At 47.0% G+C, this 17,211-nt stretch overlaps 1 protein-coding gene across 2 annotated transcripts; it reads right to left on the bottom strand.

Moving 5' to 3' along the window:
- Positions 1-826: 826 nt before the first annotated feature.
- SLC19A2 (solute carrier family 19 member 2) lies at positions 827-12,489 on the bottom strand. 2 transcript variants are annotated; one of them, XM_063419972.1, is made up of 7 exons: positions 12,242-12,489; positions 11,341-11,946; positions 8,072-8,294; positions 4,515-4,707; positions 3,498-3,639; positions 3,100-3,268; positions 827-1,025 (listed from the first exon to the last, which is right to left on the bottom strand). In XM_063419972.1, the coding sequence occupies exons 1-6, from the start codon at positions 12,425-12,427 to the stop codon at positions 3,143-3,145; spliced, it is 1,476 nt and encodes a 491-aa protein (XP_063276042.1). In that variant the 5' UTR covers positions 12,428-12,489; the 3' UTR covers positions 827-1,025; positions 3,100-3,142. The 2 variants fall into 2 exon arrangements, with proteins under 2 accessions (XP_063276042.1, XP_063276041.1); XM_063419971.1 differs by having other exon boundaries at positions 827-3,268.
- Between the last annotated feature and the right edge of the window lie 4,722 nt (positions 12,490-17,211).

Here is a 17,211-nt window from a genome sequence, read left to right as displayed (position 1 = left end):
CTATACCTGTATGACCAACTACTTATATTCCTGACATATGCAGGCAGAGATTTTAATCCCCCACACTGTCAAGAAGCTCATCCCTCCACAGCTGACTCCTGTATTCCTTCAGGGAAGGCAGATGAATGAAATTCAGAACAGACCTGACATGCCAACAGTCTATCCTTCAACAATAAAACTCAGCAAAAAGCTCTGAAGGAAGCATGTGTAAGAAAACCTCCTGTCTCCCTTCCTCCCCAGAACATCCCTTTTCTCTTGTTTTTGGTGTTGTGCAGAGGGCCTGTTGGGCTACTACCCACACAAAACCCTGTGCCCTCCAGCCTAGCCTGTACTACGAAGTACAAGCCATGTCTTCTAGAAACAGCACAGGAGAGTCTTCCAAGGCAGGGTGTGCCAGGATGGGGAGCTTACAGCATTTCTCCTTTAAGGCCTCAATTTTGTAATTAGGTCAATGTAAGTAGGAAGGTCCTCCTTTCATGGCAAACCTACACCTGCTTTCCCTCACTGTCACCCCCAGTGAGAGTGGAATACCCTGCAGCAGTGAGTGATGATCTCCCTCACCAGACCAGCCTGCACTGGAATTAGAGTGGTGCTTCTGGGTTGTTCAGCAGTTAAGAATCCCCAATACAAGACACTTGCATAGAGTTATGCAAACCTACACAAGCCAGCCAGCAACCATCAGCTTCTTGAAGCCTTGCTTCTTTTTGCGTGTTTTGTTCTAAATTGTTTATCTCTTTGTCACAAGGATGCTCAGAACAACCTGCAGCAGCAGTGCTGTGGATTAGCAGGGTATCAAAATAGAAAAATAAGCACTGTCCACACAGGATACTCAGAGTATTTTTATTTAACAAAAATAGCTGTTTAATTAGAAACCAACAACATCCACATGGTTACAGATTCTCATAGGCAGCATTGTTAACTCTGCATACAGCTCCAATCAGGCTCTATGGTCACCTCAGCACCACAGCAACAGCACAGCTCAGAACCTGAACAGCATCCAGGTGTGGCTTGCACACACTGTGGGCCTGAAGACATACACAGAATAGCAAGCCTTTCTACTGTAGTTGCCACAGTTTCATTACTTTGGTACAAAAATCACTGATATTGCTGTAAGTCATTAGTTAATTTGTGACTTGCTTTTAAAATAACTGGCCTGTTCCCCATCAAAGATTTGATGTCTGTACAAAAAGTATCATTAAAATTGAGTTGCTCCTTTTGGTCACTTGACAGGAGTGTTGTACACCCACTGCCCCTTCCTTGCTCCAACTGCCATCAGACCAGGGAACTCAAAGGACAGACTATCCCTGTCCCAGGACAGCTCATCAGCTAGCAATTCATGGCTTCAGATTTTATTTTTTAAAAAAACAATAAACCGTAGAGAAAGGAATATGTACATGGGTGGCTTCAAGTTTGCATTTCAGGATAAGGCAGTTAAGTTTCCATGCGTCAGTGCCAGTGCAGCTGAGCCCCTCTTTAGGGGGCTGTTTCAGGAGGCAGCCTGCAGAAAGAAAAGCCTGGGGGAGTGGGCTCCCCTGAGCAGCCGGCCTGGAAGGCCAAACACATCACACACCTTGTGTGGTAAAGGCTGAGGTTCACAGAAAGTGATGAGAAATGTCCCAGCCAGGGGAAAAACACCTTCCCAACCCCAATACTGTGAAGTTTCCATGGCACTAAAAGCAGATGATGAACCAAAGCTGCGTCTTCAGCTGAAAGAAGAAAGGTGCTCTAACGAACACACAGAGAGAAGGCACGGAGGGAAAGGCTGCATTGCACCTTCTCCCTTGCCAGCTCTCCTGTACACTTAAACTCCCCACAACCTGCACAGCAACAGGCACACTCCATAGGCATTTGTTGCTGTGCTGGTCATGCTGCCTGAGTATCCAGGTGCCCAATCCCAGAAAAACTCTGTGCAACTCCTCCTTAGTGATGAAGCAATTTGAAAAAAATAAATTATTTTTAAAAAATAGATACGAGGCAAGTCCCAAATTGCTTAAACTAGACAAAACAAAAGAATCGCCCACTCTAAACATTCATTGTTCTGCTCATGTGGAAAGAAGAGGTAGAACTAGTGCACAGAGACCCACCAGAAGCATTTAAAAGGCATTTTAAAATAACGGAGGAAAAATGACAGATCAAAAATCATCATTTTCCAAAGCCTCAGGCAGTCATTCGGCTAACTACCATAATTGGAGGCACCAATTTAATCACCACAGTCACAATTCTCTAAGGGCATAAAGAGTAGCTTAAAATCCTGTGAGTTACCTTCCTTCTCAGTGCTATACTAGCATACACCACCCCTGAAAGAGTCCAGCCCGTGGCTGTAAGGCAATGACTCCTGTAACCACAGGGACCTGCAGCCCCAAGGGACAACGGCATTTGTCTAAGGGTCCCTTGGATTAGCATTTTGCCTATTTCATCTCCTTCTAAGTTTCCCCTCCAGTTACAGTCCCTTGGGCACAGGCCTTTGTGGCACATGTAGTGCTGCTGACAGCCCATCCAGCAGTGCCACAAACTGTCCCAGGACACAGTTATGTTTTTGGGAAAGCACCACGATCAGCTCAGGTAAACCTCTGGCAGCAGGGACGACAGACAGGATCATGAGAAACAGTACAAGCTCCTCAAGGAAGCGTGTGCGTATACAGAAACATAAGTGTACCGGTCTTCAAACAGCATCCAGCATCACGGGGCAGCTTCAGCGAGAGCCACACTGCAGAGCACAGTCCTCAGGCCACCTCCTAGCCCAGGCCTGGGGCTGTCCAGAGGGGTCTGGCAGTGTGCCCTCATTTCTGCCCTGCAGCAGCACCTCATGACAGAGAGCAGCAGTAGACCAGACAATCACAAAACTGCCTGTGGATGGACAGTGTTAGACTAAAACCTCCCAAGGTTCTCATTCTTTGAGAAAACTTGCTGTTCTTTGCTGCACATCCCATACATGCAACACAAGAACAAAAGGCATTTTAGAAAGAAGATATTTGTTCTTACTTACGTAAGAGCTAATACATTCACCTTCTAAAATGTGCTACTAATATAGTATAAATATGGATCATATACCATTAAGGTGACTGCCTTGGGAAGAAAAGGCAAAGATTAAAAACAGACCTTTGTCTTCATATGTAGTCACCAAGAGTCTTTGCTTGGTGCACTACTGGCTTTCAGGAGATCTGCTTTGCACCTGCTCTGTCCTTGTGTAAGCTCTCACAATACTGCAGATGCCACTGACCAAGAACACCAGTGAGATGGCCGCAAAGTAAGAGGCGTAAATCATGAACTGCAGAGAAGAGGAAAAGAAAATAACAAGTGGTTAAACCAAGCAGTTACCAGGTTTATGGGAATGTTAATAAAATAAATGAGTTCCCTTCCACTTCTAAAATATCAGGAATCAGTGGTTGTCTGTCAAATCCTTGACCCAGAAGCAGGTAGCTGAAAAGCTTCACAGCTTGGTTGATCCTCCTCCCTTCCCCATCTCCCATCAATAAAGGTAAGAGCATCTATCATACCTGGGTGAAGATGTCCAAGCCAAGCCCACTGGCATCCACAACAATCACAGTGAGCAGAGTCTGAAGTGCTAAGGCAATGAAAGTATTGACCCCAAACACCAGGGCATACCGCTCCACACTGAGATTTGTGGCAATCTGGAACCTGGAAAGAAAAGGACAACCAGAAACATAAGGGAAAAAGCAGAGGAAAGCACGCATGGCAGGAGCATTTCTGGACAAAATGGCTGTGCAACCTGAGGAGCTACATTGACTGGTTTAGTATTTTCCACAGCTAAATTACCTTGCACAGATAGTGTTCTTTTCTAAATAGAATCACGATGGAATAGCCTAGAAGCCTAGAAGAGATCCACAGACACATGCAATCCCTTTTTTGAATAAAAAAACAACCCAATACACCTCTTAGGGAGCTCTGTGGGTTTCAGTGCTACTGAAGCAGCCCTGCTCTCTGATGTAAAGGGTCTTGTCACATAGAGAAGATGCAATGCACTCTGACCCCAGAGAGCTGCTGGCAATCTCAAAACTTCAGTCTGTTGCTGTGTGGTCCATAACCTTTTGCATCCTTCTAACCAAAACTCCCTTTGCAGTTGCCAGTTTCAGCATCACCCCTCTTCTTGTGCTTGAGCTGTCTTGGAGTGATTTTGTGGTTCAAAACCAGCTATGCTTTCCTCCACAAAGTGACAAATAACATTGAAGTAGTTTTCCTACAGGTTAGGAGAGGTTGATGCTTCAACTCAGGCAAAGCATTGTCCTTTCCTCATCTCCTAACACTCCTCTCCAGCCACAATTATGAAAAACATGCTCGTAGCAATCAGCACTATCTAATATTTAGAAGTAGTCACTTCAGTGTCACAAGACTTCTAAGCTTGGGCACACTGCCAGCTAAATATATCTCCATGCCTTGGTTTCCAACCTGAATCACAACACAAACCCTTGCAACAGACTCTTGTTATGCAGGAAATGCACTGCTTTCACACCAGCTGCAACCTTGAGAGCAGTTTATGTCACAGAGATACTCACGTTGCTATTGTGATTAGCATCATGTAGATAATCCTGAAGATGACATAGGATGCATAGCACACCCAGATGTTACGAACAGTGTCCATGACATACACAGCAGCAGCAATGAGAAAGGAGAACAGGGCAAGTGCCACTTCACCCCACATGGCCCAGGACGTTTTTATGTGACCCACAACAACGACTGCAACAGCTCCTGTGAGGGGAAGGAAAACATAAATCTTAGTAATTACAGCTGGAGCAATTTGGAGATGGTGCACTGGGAGCTCTACAGCCCCTAACAGCCAATGATTGAAGTGGAGGACACAAATGGGAACACCTCAGCAGCTCTCCTTCCTGACCCTTCCCTCACCTGGAACCCTGCTGTAAACTCCCATTAACTTTTACAGAAACAGGAAAAAAAATACACAGGTCAATGCTGACTGCCTCTAAATTCTCCTCTCTGGCTCCAGAAGAATGACAGCCCCAGGCTTAGACCACTGCCACTCAGTCCTCTAGGCATGAGTGTGGCAGTACTGTCAATAATTGGGCAATTTCTGTTGAAAAATGCAGACCCTGGTTCTCAAAAGCACTCACCTAATCATTTAGTGGTGCTTTAGCAGAGGTAGGAGGGAGAAAGACACTACTCACTTTGACACACAGCTGTTAGAGATCTCTCCCAGGATGCAGAAAAACCTATATTTACTGTCATCTCCACACTGGGCTGTAAGAGTAAAGTCTAAATCTATATCTCCTGGGATGCAGCCTATTCACAGGCTATAATCATGCACTATTGATTGTGCAAGAACAATCCTTTACAACGCACACAGGTTTGAAATTCTGTCTGGATTTTATGACAGGGGATGGGGATAAAAGACAAATCATAGGATGGGAAAGAGTGTGGTATTTCGTGCAATTCAATGAGCAGACAAGGTGTGTTTCATGCACTATCACAGTTACAACTATTGAGAAGCCTAAATACATATTACATTAATAGAAAATTCCCATTCCAAGCAGGCCTTGTTCTGCAAACAACGGTATAATGGCTGTACACAGCAAACCAGACAAACAGCATACTGACAAAGGGAGGTTTACAGGACATCTCTGAAGAACAGGATTGTGTTCAGCAGTAGACCACTGCACAGAAGTGCTACAGTGCAGTATCTAAGCTCTTTGTAGCCCTTAGCTGGCATGCTGTCTCAGAAAACCTTCAGGCACACCAAGACTCCTTATGTACCACCAGTTTGCACAAGCCTGCAATCCTGTCAGACCTTACATCAGTCTCAAAGACTGGTGAAGAAGGGCACTATGCCAAGGGAAAGGACTTATTTTCCCCCCTAAAGTCTTCTCGGTGCCTACTGTGACACGACCTGACTAACATCTTGTTCTTTGAAATTCTGGCTGCCCCAGTAGCAAAACTCTGAGATGCAAAAAGAAACCAAGTCCTAGAGCATTCTTCCTACTGTCTCAGCAATTCTGAAATTTGGGAACAGACATGAGGATCTCATGGTGATTCATGAAATTGTATTTTCCCTGTGTGCCGAGGTTGTATCAACCTGACACCTAATTCAGATACTCACTCTCTGTCCTTCAATGAGACACGTTCAGCTGATCCAGGCATTTCACAACCAAACCTGATAAAGGATTGCCACACTCCAAAGAAGGTGCAGGGATTCAACCTAACAGTCAGCTGCTGTCCCTGGAAGGAATACTACTTCTCTTTCCCAGGACAGGGAGCTGACAGCTACGTGAGTCACCATGCCCACTTAAACCCTTCTGCAGGGCAGGGATGGCAACAGCACCTTATGCAAAGGTTGCCAAATGTTCCTCCTAACTGAGCACAGAATGACTAAGAGCAATGAAAATGGCAAATCAGGTCTGGGATTCAGGAGAGGTATTTCTAGTACAGGGAGAAGAGTGAACAGCGTGTTCTTCTGTAAGTCTGAGGCCTCACTGAATAAAGTTGAGTGCAATTCTGATTATCCACCTTCAAAAAGAATGCAACTCAAACCAGGTTTGGTGCAAAGATGGGCTATTAAGGAAGAGAACAAAGAGATTAACCTTACCAAAGAACAACTAGAAAAACCTGGCTTGTCTGGCTCAGAGCAAAGATTTTGTGCTAAAATACAACCTTGGCATGACATCAGAGATAAATAAACAGCTCATTAACAAATTCAAACTGAAAATCAGAAGTTAGAGCATTTGCACCAGCGCCTAGGAAGTCTGGTCACTGCATGCTCATTCTTAACAGGTGTTTGGACTTCCAGTCCTGTCACACACTTCAAGCTTTTAGCTGTGACTATTCATTCATTAAACTTTGCTTCTTTCAAGCAATCGATCTCTATCAGCTGAAAGGATTCTGTCTTTTGAGCAGTTCAGGTTAATTTGCCTGAAAACGTCACTCAAAATGATTCAACTCTTTATAAATATGGTACTTGAGGAAAAAAATCAAAATCTAAAAATTTCAGTCTTACAAGAGTTTAGCTCTATTTTTCACAAGCTTCTTTAAGAAGGACCTGGTTATCAAAGACGTTCATGATAAGGTTTGAAGAATACCCATCCTGTCTTTTTTTTATTTTTTAATTGTGGTGCTATTAGGCCACATTGTGGGTCTTCTTTTCCTTGATACCAATTCTTCTCCTTTGGGGACAAAGGTAGGATGGTAGAGGAAGCCAACCCAGACAAGTAAGAGCCACAGGCTCATGCCAGAGTGGAGAAACAGTGTATGAGAGCAAGCTATTTAAGGGCAGATTTAGCCCACCAAGGACTGAACAGACAAAGTCATCAAGTCGCCAACAGTTTCAAACCCAACAATGGGTTTTGGACCAGCTTTTAGAACTATAAACCAGCCACAGCTTCCTACTGAACTTCAAGAAGGGGCTGAGCACGCCCAAGGAAGCACTCATAATTTGTCTGTGTACCTTGGTTTCTTTTGCCCCCAAGCAGGTGATGTCTACAGCACATGATGGAAAAATGACTCCATCAAAGAAAAGGGGCACGCTGCAGCAACATCTAGAAAACCTCTGTTTAAAAAGGCATTGTCCTTGTTCTGGTGGTGAAACAGTATTAAACAACTTCATAAACAAATGCTTGTGTTGACTGACCTACCTGTCCCTTTCAAGTCAACCAACTTCTTTCATCTCAGTAGCTTCTGCTCCTAACAGTGCTGGAATGACTAACCATGGCTCACTGCACACTGTGCGTGTACAGGAAACCCTCAAAGGCTCCTGGAGGAAAACCAAAAGCACAGGACCCCCTCTATGACTCTGAGTGGCTAAAACAAACATAATCCCACTGTCTTGGTGACAGCCAAGAACACACAGTCAGCCACATGCCTGGAGCCTTCTGCCAAGTATTTCAGAATAAGGACTGGCTTGGGAGGTTCCTCTAAACACCTACGTACTGAATCAGGGCTGCTTCAGCAACTGAGCACCCTACCTGTGTATATCAGGGAAGACTCACCCCAAATACCTCTCCTGCACGCTTGGGGGAACGCACGGCACTTCCAAATCATGCTCTAGTGACCTTGAGGGAAACAAGACATTTCTAGCAGCAGAGCAGGAGCCGAGCCAGCAGCTTACCCAGGAGCGTCGAGGCCGCCTCCACAGCACCATTGTAGACGTCGGCGCTGGGAGAAGGCAGCACCATCTCCCACAGGCCCTGAGCGTAGTTGATGACCTGAAAGTAGCCACAGGTGGACAGTGCCCACCACACGGACCAGCAGAGCAGGGTCCTGGAGGAGTAGCACTGCAGGAAGTCCCGCCACAGATCTCTGAGCACCTTTTTGATGTCTACTTTCTGCTTCTGCACAGATCAGAGAAGGAAGGGGAGAGAAATGTTAAGTCTTTGTTTATGAATACTTCACACTGCTCCAAAAATTGCCCCTTTCAGGTGGTCTGATCACTGGTGAGTGACAGCACCACTCTTGGACACAAACCCTCACAGAGTAATGAACAAAAGCTTTCCCATCCCACAGTCTCTGAGCCAAACAGGGCCCAATCCTTACACACAGAGGAAGGGTTCAGCCCCAAGCACCCTTTCATCTCTGGCTCTCCCCAGCAGAGAGCAGGGACTGCCATGTATTATGTGAGCAACTGAAGGGTACCAGAAGAAACACCAGAGAACAGGACACAATATCCATTTTGACAAGACAGGACCTGAAGCCAGCTATTTACATCATAAAGGCAAAAAGTATCACTGACACTTTTAAGTCCTGACTCAAATTCAACCAAATTTTGTAGCACAGAGTAACTTTGTAACTATCTCTGTCCCCAAATAAGTTTTTCTTTAGAACAGGCATTAGGAGTTTATAAATACTCAAAGAAGCAATCTCATTAACACACACTCTGCCCCTGTTGAAGCTCACCAATGTTTCAAGAAGGTGAGAGATGTCACCTGGGGATCTAAAGGGAAACAGAAGCTACTTCCACCAGCTGCTGTTGCAAATGGCAGCTCCTGCACATACGAGTGGCCTGACAAATGGCATGAGATTAAAAAATGAAGCTTTGCACTCCAAATCTTTCTAGAAAAAGCATGAAAGGGGCAGACCCTTAAAAATAATTGTAAATAGATCAATTCTAGCAACAGGGGATGGCAACAATCAAAATTGCTTTTTACATACAGGCTATTACAGTCCTGTTCTTTACCACTTTATGTCAACAGCAGCAGAGGAAAAGAGCATGTCTTTACTTTGTAGAAAAAAGCTCCTGGTTACACTTGCTGCATGCACACATGTACAGACACAGTGTAGACTCTGTAGGGCAGGACCCTTCTAGGCTGAGTAGGAAGAGCTTTTACTTCCTTCCAGACTGAGCAGAGCCCCAAGGTCCACCCAGCACCTCAGGCCCCTCTGAACTTGGATTCCCTGCAGGGAAACACACAGCATTGTCACAAGACTGAGCTATTGCACATTGTGCTGTCACACGTCCAGTTTCCAGAGTGGTTTCCAGACAGCAGCAGCAACTTTGAGCTCTTGGCACTATGCCCTTTCCCTGGGGCAATCATGCAGTGTGCCTGGGAAAGACTATTTTCCATGAGCAATAAAACTCATTTCCAAAGGTTTCTACTAAAACCCCAAAAGACCACAGCCTGAAACCTGTCCTGAACTTCCTGTCTTCCACCCCTTCAAGTGTCACTGATTTCTAGGCATCTTTATTAAACACTACACAGTCCCACTGGTGCTTTGCCAATGGCGTAACTCTTGCTCTGCATGGGGATACCATTCCTCCAAAACACAGCAGAACACCTTGGGAAGAGGAGAGGTTGTGGCAATGTGACCTTAGCACATAACTCCCACAGACCATTTCACACGAAGCTCAAGTTTAGGTGCAGGAAAACAAGAGAAGGGAACGATCACACACAATGCAAAAACTGATTTGGCTGTTTGGCCCCCAGCATGTGTCTGATATGGCACAAAGGCTCACCTGCCCTGCCCTGCCCTGGCAGTGCCTCTTCAGCACAATTATTGCTACAGCCATCCATGTTTGTGAAACACGGTCACTGTTACCTCAGCAGGGAGGACAATCATCACACTCCAGTGCTTCTCAGCCTTCAGCACCTGGTGTAAGTGACCTCTGGGGAGTTAGGCAGGGATACTTGGTCCTTTATTAAACTCTTCTCCACTACTTGGGTACTACATGTACTCTCACAGGAGAGGAGTAAGGTAAACAAAAGGGATGGAGAAGTTATATGTTTATGGCACAGAATTTCTCTTAACAAATACCCTTCAGCACGCAAGCATAACTTGGGTAAAAATATCCTTGCTCACACAAGATCATGCTGAATGGGGCAGGATTAAGTCCCTGGAATGTTAATACCTTTAATTCCCAGCTGTAGCTGGAGAAGCAGAAAGCAGACCCGGATGCTGCCTCCCCCAAACCAGCTACCTGTGGCTTACTTGCTAAGAAATACCCACTGCTGACTAACCCAGCAGCTGCGCTTACCTTCTGGCTTGTCCTCAGAACCAGAACAGCCTCCTTTGGTCCCAGGAGCAAGGCTGGCCTCTCCACAGGGCCTGAGTCCCCCTGCCAGGAACCTCCACATCTGCATTCCCTGGAGCATTCCCTGGGACCTGCCCAGCAGGCAACTACACACTCACACTGGGCCTCAAACCTGAAGGCTGCTCACCCACAGTGGGACCCAGCACGTCCCTTCACCAAGCAGGGGTCCCTGCACTTGTTTCCACACAAATGACTTTGCCAAGTTGTGCAGCCCACAAGAGCCACAAGTCAGGGCACTACCTTGGCATTAAAGCTGATATCATGCTGACGTGCTTCCTGCAATTTATCCACAATCTGCCCTTCTGTACCTAATCAATGCCTGCTGCCAAGTGCCCTCAAGAACTATTGCAGTTTCAATCCTAGACCAGTTTCCTGCCAGGATCATACAATAAACCCCAATTATTACACAGCATATCACAGACTAACTTGCACAACAGTTGGAATAACAATGTCAAAATGTGAGTGCAAGAAGAATTGCCTTTTCCCTGCAAGTCACTGGGTGCATCTAGAAGCAAACACAGAGTTTGGACGGATGCTCAATGTTTAGTGTCCCAGAGATGTCCCTTACTTTGTACCATTGGATGGCAGTCTGATGCCCAGAGCATTCAAACTGCAGCCTCCTGAGACATGAAGAGCTAGTTAGAAAAACTAAGGAGCAGCCTACCATGCTCAAACAGCAAAAGGATGCCAGTAATAATTCTCCCTGTGCCATAAATAAGGAAGTGGGATAAGTAAAGGGATACTTTTTTGCTGTTAGATATTACATCTCTACTCCTGAGTACATATATGCATGTGTGACAACCATGTCCTTATGGCATCTTCTCCTCATGTAAGCTCAGGGCACAACTCACCTGTTTCTCTGCTGAGTGACCCTCCCCATTTAAGGGAACTTTCGCCTCATCCTCCCAGCCAGGTGCCCTCTGCACATCGGGATGATCTTGCACAGCCGCTCCATTTTTACAGTCCATGACCTTCATTTCACAGCTGAGCCGCTGGCTTGCGAGGTGGTGAAAGAAAAGGCTTTTCTGCGGCATGGGCAGGAACCACGCTGTGCCGAAGGCAATGGATATGCTGGTTAAGGAGATCACGTTCAGGCTGAAGAGGGACCATCCCGCCACTGACACAAGCACCTGCCCAGACACCGAGCCCACCGTGTAGCCCACCAGGGTGGCACTTCGGCAGTAGCTGGTGACCTTCTGGTACAGGTTGATATCGACGACACTGTAGATGTAGGAATAATAGGCGATGTCGGTGGCAGTCCCCATCCCGTAGAAGAACTCGAGGAGCTGGATGGCCCGCAGCCCCTGGGCGTACAGCAGCAGGAACCAGGTGACAATGAGGCTCAAGCCCTGCAGCAGCACCACAGGCTTGTACCGCAGGTAGTCCGTGGCCAGGAACACGGGGAAGAGCAGCGCCAGGTAGGAATAAGTCCACACCGGGTAAATCTCGTTGAACACCTGCGGGAGGGAAAGGACGGCGGTGACCGCCAGCACCCACGGACTAATAACAAGGCACAGACACACAGAAACATAGACACACAGGCGGACACATAGACACACAGGCAGACACACAGACACACAGGCAGACACACAGACACACAGGCGGACACACAGACACACAGGCGGACACACAGACACACAGGCGGACACACAGACACACAGGCGGACACGCGGACACACAGGCAGACACACAGGCAGACACACATCCCGCCGGGGGGAGTGGGGCACAGAAAGGCAACCGGAGCCGCGGTACCTGGGTCTCGGAGAGGTTCTTGTGCGGCCCCAGCAGGTACCGGGTGAGGAAGGGCTCCGACGGCCGCACGCTGCAGAAGAAGCCGTAGGCGCAGAGCAGCGCCGTGGGCAGCGCCCAGCAGCACGCGCCGCCCTCGGCAGCCCTGGCGGAGCGCCGCGCCGGCCGCCCCCCGTGCGAGTCCGCCATGCCGGGCCGGGCGGGCCGCGCCGGGCCGGAGGCGCCGGTGGCGGGCGCGGGCGCGTCCCGGTCACCTCCCGAGAGGAGGCTCCGGGCCCGGCCCGCGGCGCTGCGCCCCACGCTGATTGGTCGGTGAGAAGGGGGCGGGGCCTCGCAGAGCGCTCGGATTGGGCGGAGACGCCCCGTGGGCGGGGCCGGCGGCCGCGCGGGCGGAGGGGCGGGGCGGGATCCCCGCGGGGCGCTCGCCCGGAGCCGCCCGTGCCCCGCGTTCCTCCGGGCAGGTGCGAGCCGGGAACCCTGGGATAACCCTGGGAGCCCTGGGAACCCTGGGAACCCTGGGATAGCGCTGGGAGCCCTGGGAGCGCTGGGATAACCCTGGGAGCGCCGGGAGCGCCCTCGGCACAGAGATCCCTGCCCGCTGTGCTGCGCCCGCTCGGCCTTTCGTGGCCCGGACGCGTTCGGCCGCTGACCTCTACCTCCGTCTTCCCTTTCGCGAGATAGCATATTGAATCACTTCTGTGATTTAATAAAGCAGCACCTCGTTGTCCATCCAGAAGAAATATCAGGCAAGCGGGGAAAGTAAAACTACTACATTCGAAGTCATCATCTAAAGTTTTGCCCAGCACTACTGTTCCTAGAGCTTTGCCAATCCTCTGAACTATTTGCTGTTTTTCTTCTCAATCTATCTACTTGATTTGCCTTTCCCTTAGCTCCACTCCCTCACACTGCACTCCCACGACATTGCTACCACTCCTAGGGCTTCCAGCTTTATCCCTACAGTTTGTTCTCCAAACGGGCTGATGCCAGAGAGAATTCCCACCATGGGTCAGGCCTCCCACCCTGGATATGTAATTGCATATCCTGCCTCCTAGACATCGGGATATGCAGAGTTGGGTGGGAAAGAACAAGTTCTCAGCACCAGAAGAGATTCCTTGCAGTGCAGGATTTTACTACTGTCTAATGCTATTATATATTTATTACTACTCTATTGCTGTTATTACCATTATCATACCTTTGTAAACAGCTACAAAGAGGATTTGGGCTGTGAGATTACTCAACTGTCTGTAAAACACAGCTAAATATTTTGGTCTTGATATTCTGGCATCAGTGGTTTGCTGCTTTCTGCTTATCTTCTGGGTCTAGCAAAATTTCCTTTCTATTGTTCTGCACATTCACTTCTACAGAAAACCTGTAGAGTTTTATTTATAGAAAAATAAATGTCACTACCCTTTAGCTTGAACCAAAACTCTCCGTACAAAGAATGAGCTCCTGCTAATACTGGCGTCCATTTCAGCCACAGGCAAGGCTGATCTTCCCGAGCAGCACGGTTGGAGTGAACTGAGCTGAAACATCACTGATGAAGGCGTTGCCGGGGTTCGGTGTCACGGAGCAGCGCCTCTGTCCCGCTGGCAAGCGGGCGGCAGCAGGCGAGGAAGGGACACGGGCTGCCCTGCACATCCTGAGCAATCGCGGCCGCCGCTTCGTGCCGAGCAGGGACGGGAGGAAAGAACAAAACCTTGGAGTTCTCGGTGTGCCCCGCCTAGAAACAATTCCCACAACTCCCAGGCTGCTCACAGGATCGGATGGGCGGCCGTGGTCCTTTCGAAACAACAATCCCTAAGAGTTGTGCCACTGGAGCTCAACTGCTGCTGCCAGCGGATTAGAACGACTTAAATCCATTCAGCCTTTTCCCTTAAAATAAAATAAAGAAAAAAAAATACACAGTCGGTCAGGCAACCTAGAATTCTCCTCCAAAAACTGGAACAGAAAAAGGAACTACAGAATTTTGATTTAAGTACTCCATGTTTTCTCACCTTGTTTTGTTTTTATGGAATATTTTCAGCCTTTGGGAACAAGATAAAATTTTATTCCCTGATTTGTTTTTACTTCTATCTTTTCTTTCTTAGCCTTCCTCCACAGTTTTTCTTTCCATCTCCTCACTCTACTAGAAAAAGTAAAGAAAGGTTAAACATCTTTGATAGTAAAAACCTCAGTGCTTCCAGTATTTTTTCTAAGACTGAAGACAAGCTGAGAAAAGTAGAGTTTCTCCCACTTTCCGTAATCTTACCTATTTCCTTCTTCTCTCAACTTCTAGCCTGCAGTGTATTGTGGAGGAATTAATAAAATATATGTGCATGAAAAGTTCTCCTAAAGTCTTGCCAAGTTGTTTGGAGAAAAGCTTCTGTAAATTAAAAACTTTAAAAACTGCACTCTTGTGAAGCTGTTGCTCAGAATGTTTCCTCAGTATATGAGAGCATTAAGGTGGTACAAATACTTCTGAAAGTATCCAGAAGGAGAAGTTAAAACAGATTTGGTTTTTGCTGAGCATAGAAGGAACAAAGGCAGAAATGTGACAAACAGCAGCAACCACTTTCTTTTATTATTTTGGCCATTATAACTAATCTGGGGTAGAAGACTCCATTAACTAGTATCTATGTTGGAACGAAACAGAATTAGCAAGGACAAAAAATTCCAAATTATTTCTGAAATGCAGGATAATTAGTTTAGATCAAAGCCTACAGATGATAGCTACCTGTTCAAACAGTAGACTGGATATAACCTTGAAGGCCTATGTCTTGTACTTCCAGCCCCTAGTTGATCCTTTGATAATTTGGGGATTCAACTTTCAACAAGAAACTCATAAATATTATGCAGCCATACAGGGTAAATTTAAAACCCCTGTGCATAGAGGGGAAAACAAAGGACAAACAGCCATCTCTCCCAAATATAGGAGTCATTAGGAGACAGGTTACCATCAAAAGCCTCTGGCAGAGAAGTTCTCTTCTGCCCCACACACCACGGCAGGCTCTGCACTGTGCCCAACGCAGACTGAAGCAGGGAGCCGGTAGAGATGAGGCATTCATGGCTGAATTTGAGGAATTACTTGCCACAGGGTATCAGAGTAACTCCTGGGCTAAGATGGGTCATGTTGTACAGCACTATACATTTCCACTATGGATGTAACAGTTTAAAATATTTTGCAGTCAGCTACGTAAGGAAAAAAAAAAAAAGGAAAAGCCACTTAAGTCTGCTACAAACAGTGGAAAAATTTTTGTGGGAAATGCTAAAAGAGAGTACAATAGTGATATTACAAAGAAAAACAAGCACTTAGAAGAAACATACCCTGTACTTTTATTAAATGAACAAGCAAATAGGTTGGTCTGAATTTCTTGGTGCTTGGTGTATGTAGGTCACAGTGGGCTTAAGACAGTATTGCTCCCATTAGGAATGGTGTTACAGATGTGCCCAGGAACCCTGAGAATGGTCCCATGGCCTGTTTTGGAGAGTGCTGTACAAACATTCAACAAGATGGAGTCCCTACCTGGAGTAGATTGTAATTAAAGCATGATTCAAGCACTGGGTGTAACAAACAAATGGAGAACGGGGCACAGTAATGATAGGAAAGTGTAGGTGGACTAACTGGTTATGATGGAGAGCTAGCACAAATAAACACAGCAAGAAGAGGAATATTTTACACTGATTAAGAGGAGTAACTGACTCATACAAAACAGCAGTTGGTCCACATAGGAGAGTGCTGCGTCTCATTTCTGTGGTGCTTCATAGTAACACTGATAAACAGTCTTCCCTAGCACATACAAGGGCATGGGTAGAGCCCTTATCTTCCTCTCTCAGGTATGTGCCCAAAAAATCTTCTCCTGTTCTGAAAGACACCTCATGAGTGCTTGTGAAGCTGCAAGCCCTCCTTTTGTCCCTTAGCCCCATCCTAAAATTCTGATCAACCCAACAGGGTTCATGGCCATTTCAAGGGGTGCTGGAGGGTGCTCAGAAGATTGGAGTCTGGAGTTCTGACCACATTCCCCCTTGGTGCTTTTTCTGCAGAGTTATCCTGGCACTTCACTCTTACATAATCTTGCCATGCACCCTCACGGACGTCTCTGATATCAGAAGAGCCCCAAAGCCCAGGTTCACCTTTGCATCCATGCTGAGGCACAGTTCAGGTTTCTGAGTGGATGCATTGGCTCTACCCATGGGTAATATGCAGCTTTATGTCTCCACCGTGCTCTGCTATGCCAGCGGTGTGGAGGAAACCATCCAGTTTGCAGACTCTTGGGAACCTTGGTGAAGGTGAGCTGGCCCAGCTTCAGTGCAGGTATCCCTGCAGTGCAGGTGTTACAGAACAGCCAGCAGAAAAACTGGCAAAAATGGAGGTTACATCTCCTCTAGAGTGCAGAGGTGTCTGTACCCATCCACATGAGCCTGCCTGTGTTTTTAGATTGTGCAGGCACTCTCTACAAACCTCTCTGGATACTGGACTGCTGCATCAGGCTCTGAAGAAACTGCTGTGGTGCTGCTGTCAGTATCTATTCCAGAACTGCTCAGCTGTCCTCACACATACTTCCAACTCCTTTCCAATCCAAGGGCAGACACAACCAGTTCCAGTGTCTGTGTGAAGGAGCACAGCCACCATCTCTGGAAAGAAAATGGAAACACTTGGTTGCACTAAGTAAAGGTGGTTGTGAGCCAAGCACAAGGCTTCAAGCACAGCCGCCCATGTGCTATTGTCACCTGCAGATAGTCAGCTTTGGACACCCTGCAGCCTCTTGGAAGCTGGAATGAGCATTAGAGGGCAGCAACTCCACTATGATGCTGTTTGAGGCTAAAAGTAAATTTTGGGCCTTTGGATCCAAGGCCAGTGTGAAGGCATCTATCAAGATTCGTGAAGAAATTATTTGCTGTATTACTCTGAACTTCAGCACCATATTTCTCTCTCGCTCCAAAAGAGCTTACGTTTGCTAACCTTTGTGCTGTCACATGTATTTTTAGTCTCAGAG

This window comes from Prinia subflava, chromosome 28 (genome assembly GCF_021018805.1).
Source record: "Prinia subflava isolate CZ2003 ecotype Zambia chromosome 28, Cam_Psub_1.2, whole genome shotgun sequence".
In the NCBI taxonomy this organism is placed as follows: domain Eukaryota; kingdom Metazoa; phylum Chordata; class Aves; order Passeriformes; family Cisticolidae; genus Prinia; species Prinia subflava.
This window is presented reverse-complemented; position numbering and strand designations above follow the sequence as displayed.